Raw genomic sequence first — 14,955 nt, 5'->3', positions numbered from 1 at the left:
TGGTAACTTACGCTCTTTTATTTCAACATTTCTGCTCTTAAAATAAGGCTCTGTGTGATACTTCTGCCCACCATAACAGTGAAGTGAGTTGATCAGCTCTTTAGATGAGAAGTGAGTGTTAAGCCTGTGTGAGCACTAAGCCTGCAAGTCATGATTTTTCATTAGAAAGACATACTCCTAGTGGTGTGTTTGAGAGACAGCCAGTCAGGGACGCAAGAACTTCAAGATACCGCTCAGAGCCAGTCCTCCCTTTTGGCAAACACAGGAAGCTGTTTTATGATAGTTTTCTTTAAAGTTCCTCCAGTGAAGTTCAATTAAACTGGAGACGTAGCTAAGACTGTTACTGGTAAAATGTAGTTTTATTAAATTATAAATTCCGTAACAAAAACAAGACAGATCAAGAAAGACCTCAAAAACAAAACTACAAGGACTAGATGGCAAAGCCAGTGAAAATGTCATGAAGAGCGTATAGGTAAGAATTTGCAACAAAAGTTAACAGCATTTTTACATTTCCATTGAAGGAAGGTAAATGATTGCTCTTGTCTAGTAAAAACACATTTTAACTCCAAACTCACATCTATTTTCTCACATTAAATAAGCATCCTGCTCACACCCAACATCTTGCCTGCTCCCACATTGCTTTAGTGTTCTTTTCATACATCAATCCATGCAGAAAGTAGTAAGACACTTAATGCAACAGTCAGATAATGAAGACAATTCAAGTTGTACAGTAGATATACATTGGCCAAAAAGGGATCGAGTATCTCCAAGGGGAAAATGCTACGAAATAAACACAAGACATTTTCAAGAAAACTGGGTATTGCTAAGCAGCTTTCAAACCATTAACAGGACAACCCAGTTTCCTACAGTTAGAATCTTCCAGCTGAGACATGTTAAGAGACTGAAGTTAAGCGGGCCAAATCGGTTTCTCCCCTTCACCCCACCCTCCCACCAAACACACCGCTAGGTTTGAGTGCAATGCCAATGTGGACAGAAAATTTACAGGTAAAGGACTGAGTTTAATCGCATGGCTCTAGATTTAAACTTCAGTGACTGTGCACTGTCCATCTGGCCTTCTAGATCTTACACTTGCGTTTACCACCCCGCCCCCTGCCACTGGTCTATCCACTCCTGACTGGCTCGCGCTTGCATTCAAGTGTCTCTGCTGGCCAGAGGACGGGCGTTGCTGAAGGTGGGCAGACACATCCTCGCTGTCGCTGCTAGCATCCGATTCGGTCTCCTCAACAGAGGTGTCGGGGGCTGGCACCCTACCAGAAGGTGATGATTCGTGGTCTTCTTCTCCCTCTCCCCTATGACTCCTTTCAGCCATACTGTCTCCGTTTATTTGCAAGTGGGCAAAAGAGTTCTCTAGAGAATTGCTTGCATCAGGTGATGGCGTTGAAGGACTCATCAGCTGACCATCTAGTGACGGCGGGGGCCTAGCAGAAATGGATGCTAAAGGCTGCACAGCTGCAGCCCCCGGAGTCGGTGTGCTGTCTGCGCCGTCAGCGGAGCTCTCTCTTGCCAGGTTGACAGTGTTAGCGTCACAGTCCAACCTCAGCCCAGCCACTCCCTTCTTTGGTATATCTATTATGTCCCGTTTTATTTTTCTGCGGCGTCCGTGCTCATTTCTCCTGTACTGAACCATATTTTCAAGATCTGCTACGTATAAAAACCCAGCGATTAGCATTTCAGTGCTCTTTTTACCCTTGGAAAAGGCATCTTCCAGCTCTCTGCTGGTACGTTCATCATACTGCCACCAACCATTTCTACCTTCATAGTACCAAGCATATTCTCCATTGCCTCTGCTTGCCGCTTTGAGTTCTTCTGGTGACAATAAGGTTGGCTTGTCAAGAAAATCCTCCGGAATCTCCTGCCGGCAGAGCGCACATCGTTTCCCAAGCCAAGAAGCTCCCTTCACACACAAATAGCAGAAAACGTGTTTACAAGGCAGACTCACTGGATGGACACATGTTTGCAGACAGATAGCACATTCGGGGACTGTCAGGGAAGGTGCTGCGTTAGCACACGGCTCATTTGTCTTCCTGTTTGTGGGAAGCATGTTGATCGAATGATCTATTTCGCCACAGCCAGCCATCCTGCAGAGGATCAAAGATAGATTTAAATCAGTTTATTGTGTCAACCTAAACTGGCACCTTACATCACCTTTGACCTCAACATCCACAGAATGAGATGCTTACCTTAAATTAAAGTAAGTTATCATTTATGAAGCTCAACTCAAAGAAACTGACAAGTTAACATTCTCTTTCCTGAGCTGACAGACTAAATCAAGTACTGGGAGAATTTCTTTTGCTGATCACCAGTCTTTCTCTGTTTCATTTTCAGCACATTCTCATGCCAAGTTAGAAAACAAGTTTTGGAATTTCCTCTGTTCTTTCTCTGAAGCAGTGTTGATTAATGAACCTCCAGTCAGTAGCTATGATTCTTTCCTCAAGAGGTGATCTAGCTGCAAACACTGAACTTAAAACAATCTCTCTTCACAGCACTGGTGATCATCCATTTGATTAAGGGATTGCCTGAACAGTACCTCAGACTAGGTTTCCACAGTAGAAAGTATGCCTGGCAGCAGCACATGGTTGAAGTATTCCCCCACTCTGATTCTTAGTCCCCATGCACCACGGTATACCATCCCTCGAACTGGGCTCAGAACAACCACAGGGCTGCAGAAAGAACCAGATTTGAAAACTGAGGTGGCTTTTTCAAAAGATACCCCAGATTCCTTTTTCCTAAATATCAAGTGAACACGCTGATATAGCTAAGTGCATCGCAAAAGGAATCACTGCAGCCCAGCAGGAGCAGCATATCACAGAAGACACACAGCCACGATTTGATTGGTTTGTGAAGCCATTGCCTCTACCTTCTCTGGCCATATCTTACTCCTGTCATTAAAGATGATTTTGTAACCAACTGTAAGAGAGCAGGGAATGCAAAACTGTGTCACTTTGGCATTGTGTAGGATTTCAGTAGTTGAAAAATTCTAGCCTAAATATGCAAATGCCTTTCAACTACATTTTTGCCATGGCAATCTTTCACAGTCTGTTTCATGGTAACTTTCCTTTTATTTATTAGCAATCAAAACCAAACACCAGATATCAAATGAGAGAGAAGAATGGGCTTTGGGGGATGGGGCCTAAAAAGGTGCCTTTTTTCATTTAAATCCCCAAGGAACTTTGAGGCTGATATTCAGCAAACCAGCCTTTCAGTGAAACTAGTCTTTGTGGTACAAGCAGCTAGGAATACTTCATGCAAAACTATCACAGGCATGTGGGCCAAAAGGGACCTTTAGAGGTCACGTAGTCCAGTCTCCTGCTCCACATGGCACTACCACCAATACTGTATCAGATCAGCCGTGGCTTTGTCTAGCCGAGTTCTTTTTGAAACCTGCAAGGATGGAGATACCACAGGCTCCCTGGACGGCCTGTTCTAGTGTTATAAACATTTCTAGCAGAATGTGTTACCTCAAGAGAAAACGCCTAGTGTTACTGTAAAAGCCTCCACCGCTTTAAACATCTTATGAACACATGCTGGGATTAAAAAAAGATTTATGCTTCAGTATCTGTATTTATCTTTACAATAATGTATTAAGTGCTGTTTACTTAAAATGTATTTCTGTATGCTGTCTGTTCCCTTCTATCACTATAATTTCCTCTCGAAAGACCAATGCCTCTTTAATCCATTTTTTATCAAATCACTCTTTTAAAAGCTCTACAGCTCAAATATTTTTTCCCAAAGTAGCACATAATTGTATCCACCTATGTTTCAGTTTCCTATCTGAATTTCCTTCTCCGAGATTAAAGACAAATCTGCATGCTATTTCTTAAATCGGCATGCCAGATACAGACACAGCATTACCTACCACCTAGTAACTGTCTTTTTACTGTACAGTATACATCTATCTGTGAGATCCATGCTAACAATGTTGTGAACAATTTGCTTTCTGGGAGCCTCACACTTTTGAGGTTATATTTTGCAACAGAATTTTACACCAAAACTAGGGTTTTATAATGAGAAACTGATTAGAAAAAGGGGGGAAGAAAAGCTATTGAGATTTCAGAATACCCATGAATGCAACTCAACCAGTATCTCACAACAGAAGAGCTGAAATAGAAATCCATGTATTGATTAATTTGCACTAACCGTGGCTGAGGTAAAGGATCTGAATTTTCAAGTGCTCCCATAATGAGATACTACTGTGCAAAAAGGCACAGCAGCAGAGATTTTTACTTCCACGCTACAGTTTTACAACAGGCTGCTTCTTCCTGAATACACTTTATAAGGTTATCCTTTTCAGAGTCAAAGAAAAGATTAAAACAACCTGTAGATAAGTAACTTCTATACAAGTCGCGTATCATAATTAAGATTTTGGAGGGGATTAAAATGAAATGCTGGGATTAAAAATGCAATGCATTTTGACAAATCAAATTCTGATACCATAAGCTAACTTATTAGTAAACTAAAAGCAGAGTGGAAGTTCTCACCTGTTCACTGAAAGCACAAAAATGCTAACATTTGAACTGTGCTCAACAGGTCACCCGTTAATTTGAGGGTTCTTTGATTCCTTACTAGATAAAGACAATAATGCAGTTTACGAAAAGAAAGGAGTAAATGCCTTATCTTGAAATTCCTGAGTGATTTTTAATGACTCAGAGGAAAATGTTACGTGTAAAATGCGTACAGCTGGAGGAGTAAACTCTTATCTCTAAGCAAGTGCTACCCAGCAACATAAACTCTTAAAAGATAAGCGCAACTGCAGTTGCATGTGCTCAGAATGCACGACAATTATGCACTTGAAGATTCATATCAACTAAACTGATGCTGTCTCACTTTTTGTTTTTAAAGGAAGATCCTAATTAATCCTTTTTTGTTTACCTTTTAAATCAAATCTAGGTCATAGAATTTGTTTATAAGCTGGTATGAGGATGTACATCTACGTTTATATTGAAGAGGTAATCCTTCAGAAAGGAGGAAAAACATCTAGGACTGCTATTCTGCTACGTTATGGCTGTGGAAGCACTTTCATTGCAGCTTCATGGTATTAAGAACTAAACAAAACTGACCACAGAGAATTTTTCCTGAAATGAAGAGTAATATTTTATAACAAGGTTTAATCAAAACAGGCTTCATATTAGAACTGTTATCAAACAGTAAAGCTCTTTTGGGGAGGGTTGGGTTCCCTTAAGTCACTCCTGGCAAGAGGGAAAATTACGTTATTGAATACTGAGGCTAAAAATTAATCAAACTCAAGGACAAGTTCTAAAAATAATTTTATTTGAAGTATTTAGATCCTCAATTCAGGTATAAATAAGGGAACAATAAGCATCTGAACACTGCATTTTAACATAAACACAGCCTAAAGCCAACTGAGAAGGAGCTAGTCCACAATCTTGTCAGATCCCACCTCTCTATTGTCCTTTTGTGGTGGTTTTTTTATTTTTAATATTAAAACATATATTTAATTTGTAAGCTTAGGGTGCACAGCCTAGAGCACCTTCATCAACACACAAAGTATGGAAGAGGTGATGTATAAAAACTGTATGAAAAGACCCCAGGCCTTCTAGGACTCCATTGGAAAAAAAAAGTAAATTCCCACAAAACCACCTCAAAACTGAGTTAATTTTCAAACTCCAGGTCAAATTCTAACTGCAACTAAGCAGTCTGTCAAGGAGCTGACACGTGTAAGTCCATTAACAAAACAAAAACAACAGCTTACTTTTTCTGAATAATTTCTACTGAAGCATGCCACAAGACTAAAATGTCCTCTCTTCAGATGTCTCCAGCTAGGATGGCAGGTCCTCTTTCCCAAGGCTGGCTCATTCCTTACTTGTCCTGCCCAACGGTACACTACCGTGTTTCAGCTTCTCTGCAAACTAATGGAAAGCAGATAATATCACCATTACAATGCTGTACAGAGGTATGAGCAAGCAAAATACAATGCCATGGTCCTGTTACAGAAAAGAAATTACTACGCTTTCATTTACCTGATGCAGGCTATTTTCAATAAAAATATCAGACTTCTGTTTTATTTTTTGCAATAATCAATTTTGGCGCACAGTTTTGATGTCAATTATTTTCATGTCTGACTTAAGCAAATTATCTTTTTCTAAAGTATTATAAAAGGCAATTATCTTTAACTATAATAAGTTAATGGCTCATTTCCATAAAAGTGACCATGTACACAAAAGGAGAAACAAGACCAAAGTTAGAAGCATGTTATGTTTATGCAAATTTAACCTCTAATAAAGGACTCCTTATTTTCAGAGAGCGTAAAAAGTCACAACGCCTTCCTAAACCTGTTTATAAAACTATCCGTATCATGCCGTTCCAAAGGACTGTCTAGGCTTGTATCTTGTCTCTTAACAGGGACTAGTTATCAGATGCTTCAGGAGAAAACAGTGCATGCGAACAGCTGATTTCCCCTAGGTCCTCTCCATATTTCAAGCAGTCTGTAGCTCAGAGCCTTGCATCCTTGTCCTCTTTTTCAGAGATCACATGCATTCATTTCATGAATGAACCTCAGAACCGTTCAGCACTTTTTTTCTTCATAGATCTACGTATGTATGTCCTCATACTAGCTTATAAACAAACTCTATGACCTAGATTTGATACTTAACAAGGTAAACAAAAAAAGTATTAATTAGGATCTTCCTTTATTTCTTTATAAAGCGCTGAAGGGCTCCGAGGTTCATTCATCGAATGAGTGCATGCAATCTCTGAAAAAGAGGACAAGGATGCAACTCAGCCTCCACACCTCTGAGGTAATATACCCCTCTCCAGGCTAGCAAGTATGGCAGTCACAATACATTTTGCATATGTCACCAATCAGAATCTGAGCTAAGTCATTTCACAAATATGTAATAATCACTGGAAACCAGTAAGTGTCTAACAAATACCCAAATAACTCTACAGCAGGGAAGCAGGAATCTGCAAACTCAGAGAGGGCAGGGGGACCATCAAGATTTCACTGTCACATTCTCACACCCTAAACAGGAAGGTCTTAACCTAAAAGAGCCACCCTTAGTTACAGAAAGTATTTGGGAATCCTCTGTAAAAAGACTGATGAGCCATAGAGTTACATCCTCCTTCTGGGCTGTAGCTTTCAAGATGATTCTTAACCATTTTGAACTACAATTTCCAGTTGCTGCAAAACTTTACATATAGGCATGATATGAAGCAGACCTGAGAATATCACATCTTGTATTTCAATTTGCTCAAGGAAGGAATCATTTCAGTATAAAAACAGTGCAGATCAGACATGTACAGAGTTGAGCAAAGCCAAGGAGTGATAAATCCCTGAAAGAACATGGAGCATTTAGTATTATAGTATTCTGTACTATAGTCCTTCATCAAATGATCGAACATTTATCATTAATAACATCAGAGTGAAATGTTCAAATGACTTCAGTATGAGACAGATTACTCAACTATGTTATTTTCTTTATAGCTGAGCTCCATGTAACATTCCGTGCAGCTATTTTTAGAAAGAGCTCCTAAGGAAAAATGGAAAAATTAATAAGCCTATCCACACCTTTTTCTCCCCTCATCGTTCTAGCAGCTTCCCCTTCCTTCACACATCAATCTGAAACCAAGAGCTGCAATCGCATTGAAATTTCGGCTCTACTAATCCACTCACACAAGATACTATGTTTGCTATGATCAAACAGACAGTTGCAACAAGCTTGATGCTGTGGGTGTGGTGTTCAGTCCTTCATCTTAGGAGCTGGCTTTCTATTACTTCTCTAGGTATCACTTGAAGCCTTTTATCTACTACCTCTTGCAATCCACTACCTCTCGCAATCCACTATTAGAGGCAGCACATCATAAAACCAAATGTTATGTGGAGATGGCAGAAAAAGGTTGGGTCAGTTCTGGCAGATTTCTTAGGAAATAAAAATGCATGCACATATTCAAGGTATGTAATTACACCTAGAAGAATCCACTTAGGGCGTAATTATAGGATTATGGTAAGGCAACTTTCTAATTGCTGCATAGCTCTTAAAAAGAACTAGTTCACAAACTGACTTCAGGTAACCTCTACATTTCATGACATTGTTATTTATTTAATAAGCCAGTCTTGAAAATTTTACTAAACAGGATAAAAGACACTTGTGGTTACACTCCCCCCCCTTTCCTGGACAACGACTCCTCCTTTAAAGTCAAGTGGGTAAGAGCTCTGTTCTATACTTAGCAATTAATTTTCTATGCTAGAAAAGCATGCAGTATGAGGAGTTATGCTATCTGCAGCAACCTGCAAGTATCCCTTCCTTCTGCACGCTCATGTGCATTTAGTAATCCATGCATGCTATCACACACTGATTTTGAAACTTTCATTCAACATGCAACAGATGAAGGACAATCCTACTGATGAGGAGCAAGAATGTAAATTGGGCAACATCCCCTCCCAAACTGAGGCTCCGTCAGCATGTAACCGCTCTCTTTGTCCCCATGAAAGTCTCTCAGGATGCTTGCTGGGAGAAGTCACATCTGCTTCTTCTACGCAACTTTAAAATGTTGAAGTGGTGGACTTCCTACCAGACCTTCTCAAAAATGACTTCAGGTTCTCCTTAAGAAAAATGTCAAGCTTTTACTAGACCAAGATGGAATTAAGTAATTTCTTGTCAGTTCAGTCAACTGTGCCCATTGGATTCCCAGTAAACTATCAGACCCAATTTCTTCCACTTTTCTATTTCTTTGGAAAAAAAAAAGCAACAATAAAAAAATCCCAGAAACTTACATATTTAAGTAGCCAGCTCCTAAACGTCAATGAAGCGTTACCTACAGTCTTAAGAAGTCTTTTCTGTAAGTAAAAGCTTAGCTTTTTAAAAATAAGCAAGCATAAACTGTTGGTAAATTCAACTAACACCAGCTTCTAACCAAACCAGCCAAAGACTATTATTTGAGTCCTTCTTCAAATGACAGATGATCTCACAAATTCTGCAACTCTGTACAGATTACTCTGAAGTAGCTATCACAAATTCATCATTCCCCCCCCCCCACCCCGCATAGGTTGAAAACTCAACAACTACAGCATTACTTTGAAAGAGTAAATGCTCTTCTGTAATTAAATACTTGGACCTTCCATCAAGCTCCCTAACTCGTAACTCAGTTATTGGGGGGGCAGGAGGGAAAAAGAACCCCGGATTCCCGCCCTTCCCTACAAGTCACCACAAGCCAAACGCTGTGGGAAGAAAGAAGGAAGGTGGCTGGGTTTTTAAATAGGAAAAATCACTCTCCTGTCTGAAGGTCTGCTGCTACTGTCAATAGTTGAGTATCAGCTCAAGGTACTGAGCCTATCAGGTATTTTTGAAACTGTCCCTGGGCACTGGATAGCGCAACAGATAAATAACCTCGCTGTTTCCTGTTCTTACCTACTTTTCTGTATCTGTTTCTTAAACTTAGGATATCTTCAGGAACTGCTTCAGGTTGCCTGTCATTCCTTATACTTTGCTATTACACATTAATAAAAACCCAACCCTTATATGTACATTTGGAACGGAATCACAGAAGAACAGTCAAGTGCAGAACAGTCAACCATTTCGGTATTGAACTGCTACATATTTATTCAAAATGAGGTTGTTCTCCTATGCTACTTGGAGCACTGAATTTGAATTTTGAGCGTATATCCTATTTCAGTTTATTTAACAGAGCAAAGTGTTAGCTTCTCACTCAAAATGATACTGTGTGGAAAACAAAGCAGAAAGGTTCATCTGAAGTTATCAATGCTTCAGAAACAGAAAGTAAGTACAGGAACATCTCTTCATATATATAGACTTGATTAACATGCACAGAAGAGAGAAAAAAAAAAATCAGTTCTAATAAAAACTTTTCCCCCACCAATTCCAGGAGTCCACCGTTCAATAGCCTTTAAAAATACTGCAGTTCCAGCTCTCTAAATAAACAACAATTCAATTACATCTAAATTGATGCAGTATATTTTGAAGGAAATAAGAAGAACAGAACTTTTTCTTTCACTCAGTACAGATTCTGCATTATAGCAATTTAAACAATTGGTACTTTGATTCACTTGGAAAGAAACCACAATATTAACCACACAAGGCTATAAAGCAACTTCTTGCAAACATTCAATATTTAAGATTTACTCAAAACGATCAATATTCAGATTTCACTGGGTCTTCAATACTATTACGAACTGTAATTTTTGGTAGTGCATTTTTAGAGACGCTTTAAGAACTATTTTTAAGTAGCCCACTGTCCGGAGGCAGCAGCTAACAAAGTAGCAGGACTGTATTTTTAGCATTACAAATCTGACAAAAGCAAAACATTTTAAAGCTCTGCTCCCTACTCCTCCTTGTAATTATTCAATGTATACTTGCATACTACACCGCCAGTAACAAAACCTACAGTATTTCTAGTTCATATCACAGAAAAGTTATCCTAAGATTTAAAAACATGTACTTTTATTTGGTTTTAACTATTTCACCATTCTGATTATCTTGTTCGTATGAAAAACTCGTATTTACTAAACATTTTGTAATAATTTTTCAGTGGTGGCAAGACGTACTGCACCAAAAGCCGGACCTATTTTCACGTCCCCGTTTTAACACTCTGAAGGGATGCAATCCAAACACTTGAGCCGAGACCCTCAAGCACAAAGAAACAAAAGCGCTTCCATTAAAAACACCAGTTACTTCTTCTTACGTGCTTCGTGCTGTGCTCCTATGACGGTTTGTACGACTTCCATTCTAGGCTCACGTAGCTCATTACGGTAATCAAAGCAAGCCAGCTACAGCGATGACATTTTGAAAGGCGAGTGACAACACGAGGCACAGTTATTTAAAGCTCTGCACATCGGCCTGAGAATTAAAGCGCTGCGCTGGTTTGGTCAGGGGATTCTGCCACGCGTGACGACGCCGCAGCTAATGCTCCTGACCTATTTTACTACCGAACAAAACGAAACCTGGAAATCGGGGCCCCGACCCGGCACGCAGCGCGCACGTACTCCTACACGGGCGGAGGGATGCCGCCTCCCTCAAGAGGCAAACCCCGGCACAGAAGCGACGGCAGGAGGAGGGCCCCGGCCCGGCAGAGGGGACCTGGCGGGGGCCCGCAGGAAGGATCGTCGGGCTCGCCGCCGCCGGCGGGGCGCGGGCTCGGCGGAGCCCGGTCCCGGCTCTCCCAGCCTCTCGGCGCCGCGGGGCGGGGGCAGGCCCCCCCCCGGCGGGGCAGCAGGGGCGGCCAGCAGCGCCCTGCGCCGCCGCGGCCCCAACACCCGTCACGTGACGCCGCGGGCGGGGCGGGGGCGGGTGATCCCCCCCGGCCAAAACAATAACGGGCACGGCTCCCCGCCGCCGCGGCGGCCGCCCCTCGGCGCGGCCGGGGCGCCGCGGCAGGCCCGCGTCGCGCTGCTCCGCGCCGCTCGCCGGCCTTTTGTTCGCCTGTGTTGCTCGCCCACCCGCGCGGCGAGGCCTCGGCACCCGCCCCACCCCGGCCCGCCCGCCCGCCCGCTCCCCGCCGCGGGCAGCGCCGCCGGCGGAGGAGGGGGCAGCGCCGGCCCCGGCCCCGGGCGGCCGCGGCAGAGGGGCGCTGTTGGAGCGGCCGTTGGTGGCGGCTTCCCCCCCGCCCCGCGCCGCGCCGCGCCGCGCCGCGCCAGGGACTCACTCGGTCAGGCACTCACCCGCCGGGCCGGCCGGCTCGCGCCGCTCAGCCCGCCGCCGCCGTCACCTGCCGCCTCCTCCGGCCCCGCCGCCGGGACAGCGGGACGCGCCGACGTCACGCGCGGGACGGGGAGGGCGCCGAACGCGCCACTGTGACGCCACGGAGGGGGAGGGGCAGCCGGAGGGGGTGGGGTGAGCTCACCGGCGGGGAGGGCCGCGTGCGCGCGCGTGTGACGCCACCGCGTGACACCGGCTCGCCCCGTCCCCGCGGCGGCGCCGTGGCGGCGGGGCCAGCGCCGCCCGCAGTCCGGCCGCCCCTGGGCCAACGGGGAGGGGGCGGTGGCCTGGGGACGGCGGCCCCTCCGGGCGTCCTGTGGTGAGGCCAGCGAGGTGCGCGGGAGGGCCTCGCCAGACGGCTGAGCGCGTCGAGAGGTGGGGGCGCCCGGCCCGGCCCTGCCCCCTGGCCTGGCCGTCCCTTCCCCCGCCCAGGTGGAAGCCCCCTCCCTCGGAGAGCAAAGGTCTGGAAGCGGTGGGAGCCTCCGTGTATTTATTTACATGAGATTTGCTCCGAAAGTAGACAGGCGTGCTGCTTCGGCGTTCATCATTAAAGCGTCGCGGCGTTGGTGGCCCGGGCTGGTGACAGCACAGGGGAAAAACAAACCAGCGCTGCTCGTGCTTGATTAACCTGAAGGCAGGTTGCGGTTGTGCCTGTCCCGGCTGACGAGGCCAGGGAGCAGATGCAGCGGGAGGCGCGAAGGGTTGCTGGCCTTCCCAGGAGCACATCCTGCAGCTCATTTGCCTGGAAATTTCAACGGCTTGGCAGGCTGGCAAAGTTGCAGCTCCAGCTTAACCAGGGCAGTGACTTGTGCCGCTGTGCGCCGTCTGGCCGCGTTTGGGTGGCTGCGGGGGACCGTACTGTCCCAAAGCTTGAGCTGCTCCCTTTGAGGCAGGGCACAGGGAGGGGACTTGAGTTGTCTGCTGTTGTCAGAAACGATTGAAAGGTCTGCCGTATTCTTGGATAAACCAGGGTGTGAAACAATAATCCACACATCATATCAGCCGGAATGATACGCATTTAGATGCGGGAAGAGGGGCTGAGTGTCCAGGTACTCATTGCACATAAATGGAAGATAAATTGGTTTCAACATGACTAAAGGTGCAAACTGTCTACTCAAGGGCTTGATAGACCTAGAGGTAGTTGGCCGCTCTTTTTGGTATTTTAATACCCAGAAATCACAAGCATCAGAGAACACTAAAAGATCAAAAATCTAGGAATACTAAACTCTAAACGTAATCAGGAATACTAAACCAGATGCATTTGGTTAAACCACTGAGTTTTTCTAAAAGTCTAGAAGAGCCTACCCTTAATTAGCACTGGTTTTAACGAATATGACATGATTGCATCCAAGGACATACTTACGTGGCAACCTATACTGCTATTTAAAGAGGTCTGTGTGAGGCTGAGTCAAAGAACAGAGATTAGAGAGAAGGAGGGGTCCCTTACTGGCAGCGTGTATTCAGCAACAATAGGCTTAATCCTTTACTGAACCAGACCTCGATCCTGTGGAAGCTATCGAGGCCAAACTCCTGTCGGTTTCGGTTAGAATCTGACCTAAAAAAGGAAAGCAGGCCTGGGCTCTGAAGGGATCTAAAGAGTTCGAGCAAAGATACTCTCAATGCGTGCAGCTTCGTAAGAGAAGCAGCACCTTGGAGAAACGTACTTGGTAAAAAGGAAGTCCATGGCTGTGTGGGGATAGGTTTGTGACTGTTCACTGCAGCTGCAGGTCGACTGAGAAAATGCACTAGTGAATGCAAGATTTTATTTTACGCTCCATGAGTTATGGAGCAAGCATGGCAGTTAAAGGGAATATCAGATAGTGCCAAAGCTAGTAACCAAAGAATTAAATGCATTGCACCTTACTGGACTAAATAAATAAGGAGCACAAAGGTATCTAGTTGAAAAGATTGGAATAAGGGGATCGGAAATGATGTGCTTAAGTTCTAGTAAGATTATACCTTCTAAAATGTTACCTACGCTATTATCGATCCTTATTACCAGCTCTTATTTCAGTCAGAATGGGTGTTACTTACATATCTTTTTTTGTGTGTTTCTGCTTTTGGCATGAACGCATCCTATCTATTCCAATGATGACTTCCTTTACGCGTATTAGTTTATACCTGTCTGTTATAATTGAAACTACCTCATTTATATCTTTTCTACCTCTGCTTGCTTCACAGTTCTGTTCTCTCCTATGTCCCTCCTTGTTTGTTTTTACTGTTGTCTACAAAGTCATCAATCTGGAATTTATGTCTGATTGATGCTTGCCACTAAATTATTAGTGAATACAGTGGATTGAAAAGTAAAGATTCACCAGACTAATCCTTAAAAGACACCACTTCCCCTGTTAAGTGTCTACAGTCCCACCATTAATATTTTGCTGATGCTTTGACAATGGAGAATTATTAATCATATTTCAGTGTTTCTATTTATAAAGCATTTTTTCTGCTTCAAATGTATGTGATACTATATAAACCTTTGCAGATATGCCAACGTCTTATATTCACCAAGAGCTCAATCCTTGCTGCACTTGGCGCACTTAAGGAGAGAGGGGAGAACACCAGTTTCATTCTGCTGTGGTTTTGAGTCAGTTTATATCAAAGCAGTTTGGGGAGTTAGCGTGGAGACCCTCAGAACTGCTGCAAGTTACGCTAGCAGTAAAGGAGCAAATGACGTATGGTATCATGCCCTTTCCACACTCCTGCACCTTCAACAAACCCTCTGTACCGAACAGAGAAGGTGTAAAGTCAGCAATGTGCCGCTCCAGTGGAAGCCCTTGGCTCGTCTGTGCTGACAGCCAGAGGAGGGGCTGAGGATTGAGTTCCAAAGTGTAAATATATTAAACACAAATCCTGATTTTGTTTCAGAGACACATTTGTTCCATGAACCCTTGTTGCTTATCACTTCCTCTAAGCTGTTGTAGAACATGGGATCCCCATCTTACACTACCATTTTCATTACAGTGAGAAGTTTTTTACCGTCATTGAAGACTAAGACACACAAATTTTCCAGAATTATTTCTTTTTAAAAATGATGTGTATAGACACAAGCTTGTCCCTTGTGCTACAAGTGTTTTAAGCGTGCTCACAGTGCAGAGCGGCCTGACAGCCAGCTGGGCTAGCCAGGGACTCCTCTGGCAGTGTGCAGCCAACATCACGCTGCCTCCCTCATTCTCTGGCCCTGGCAGCCGGCAGTCCTGGCTCTCTACAGCCAGGCAGATAGTGTAAGAGCAGTGCCCAAAACGGTGTCGGTGAGACAAAATGA

The 14,955-nt window shown here is 44.0% G+C and overlaps 1 protein-coding gene across 6 annotated transcripts; it reads right to left on the bottom strand.

Annotated features, from left to right (window-relative positions):
* Window positions 1-340: 340 nt before the first annotated feature.
* Window positions 341-11,724, bottom strand: RNF146 (ring finger protein 146). Of its 6 annotated transcripts, none has more exons than XM_076333548.1 (3): window positions 11,654-11,724; window positions 5,732-5,888; window positions 341-2,099 (listed from the first exon to the last, which is right to left on the bottom strand). In XM_076333548.1, exon 3 carries the CDS (start codon window positions 2,096-2,098, stop codon window positions 1,040-1,042), a length of 1,059 nt encoding a protein of 352 aa, XP_076189663.1. In that variant the 5' UTR covers window position 2,099; window positions 5,732-5,888; window positions 11,654-11,724; the 3' UTR covers window positions 341-1,039. The 6 variants fall into 6 exon arrangements, with proteins under 6 accessions (XP_076189663.1, XP_076189664.1, XP_076189666.1 ...); XM_076333549.1 differs by having other exon boundaries at window positions 11,638-11,711; XM_076333551.1 differs by lacking the exon at window positions 11,654-11,724 and adding an exon at window positions 10,979-11,081.
* Between the last annotated feature and the right edge of the window lie 3,231 nt (window positions 11,725-14,955).

The sequence above is a fragment of the Aptenodytes patagonicus genome, chromosome 3 (assembly GCF_965638725.1).
Source record: "Aptenodytes patagonicus chromosome 3, bAptPat1.pri.cur, whole genome shotgun sequence".
Lineage (NCBI taxonomy): Eukaryota > Metazoa > Chordata > Aves > Sphenisciformes > Spheniscidae > Aptenodytes > Aptenodytes patagonicus.
The sequence above is the reverse complement of the archived record's forward strand: the minus strand, read 5'-3'. Positions and strand labels throughout refer to the sequence as shown.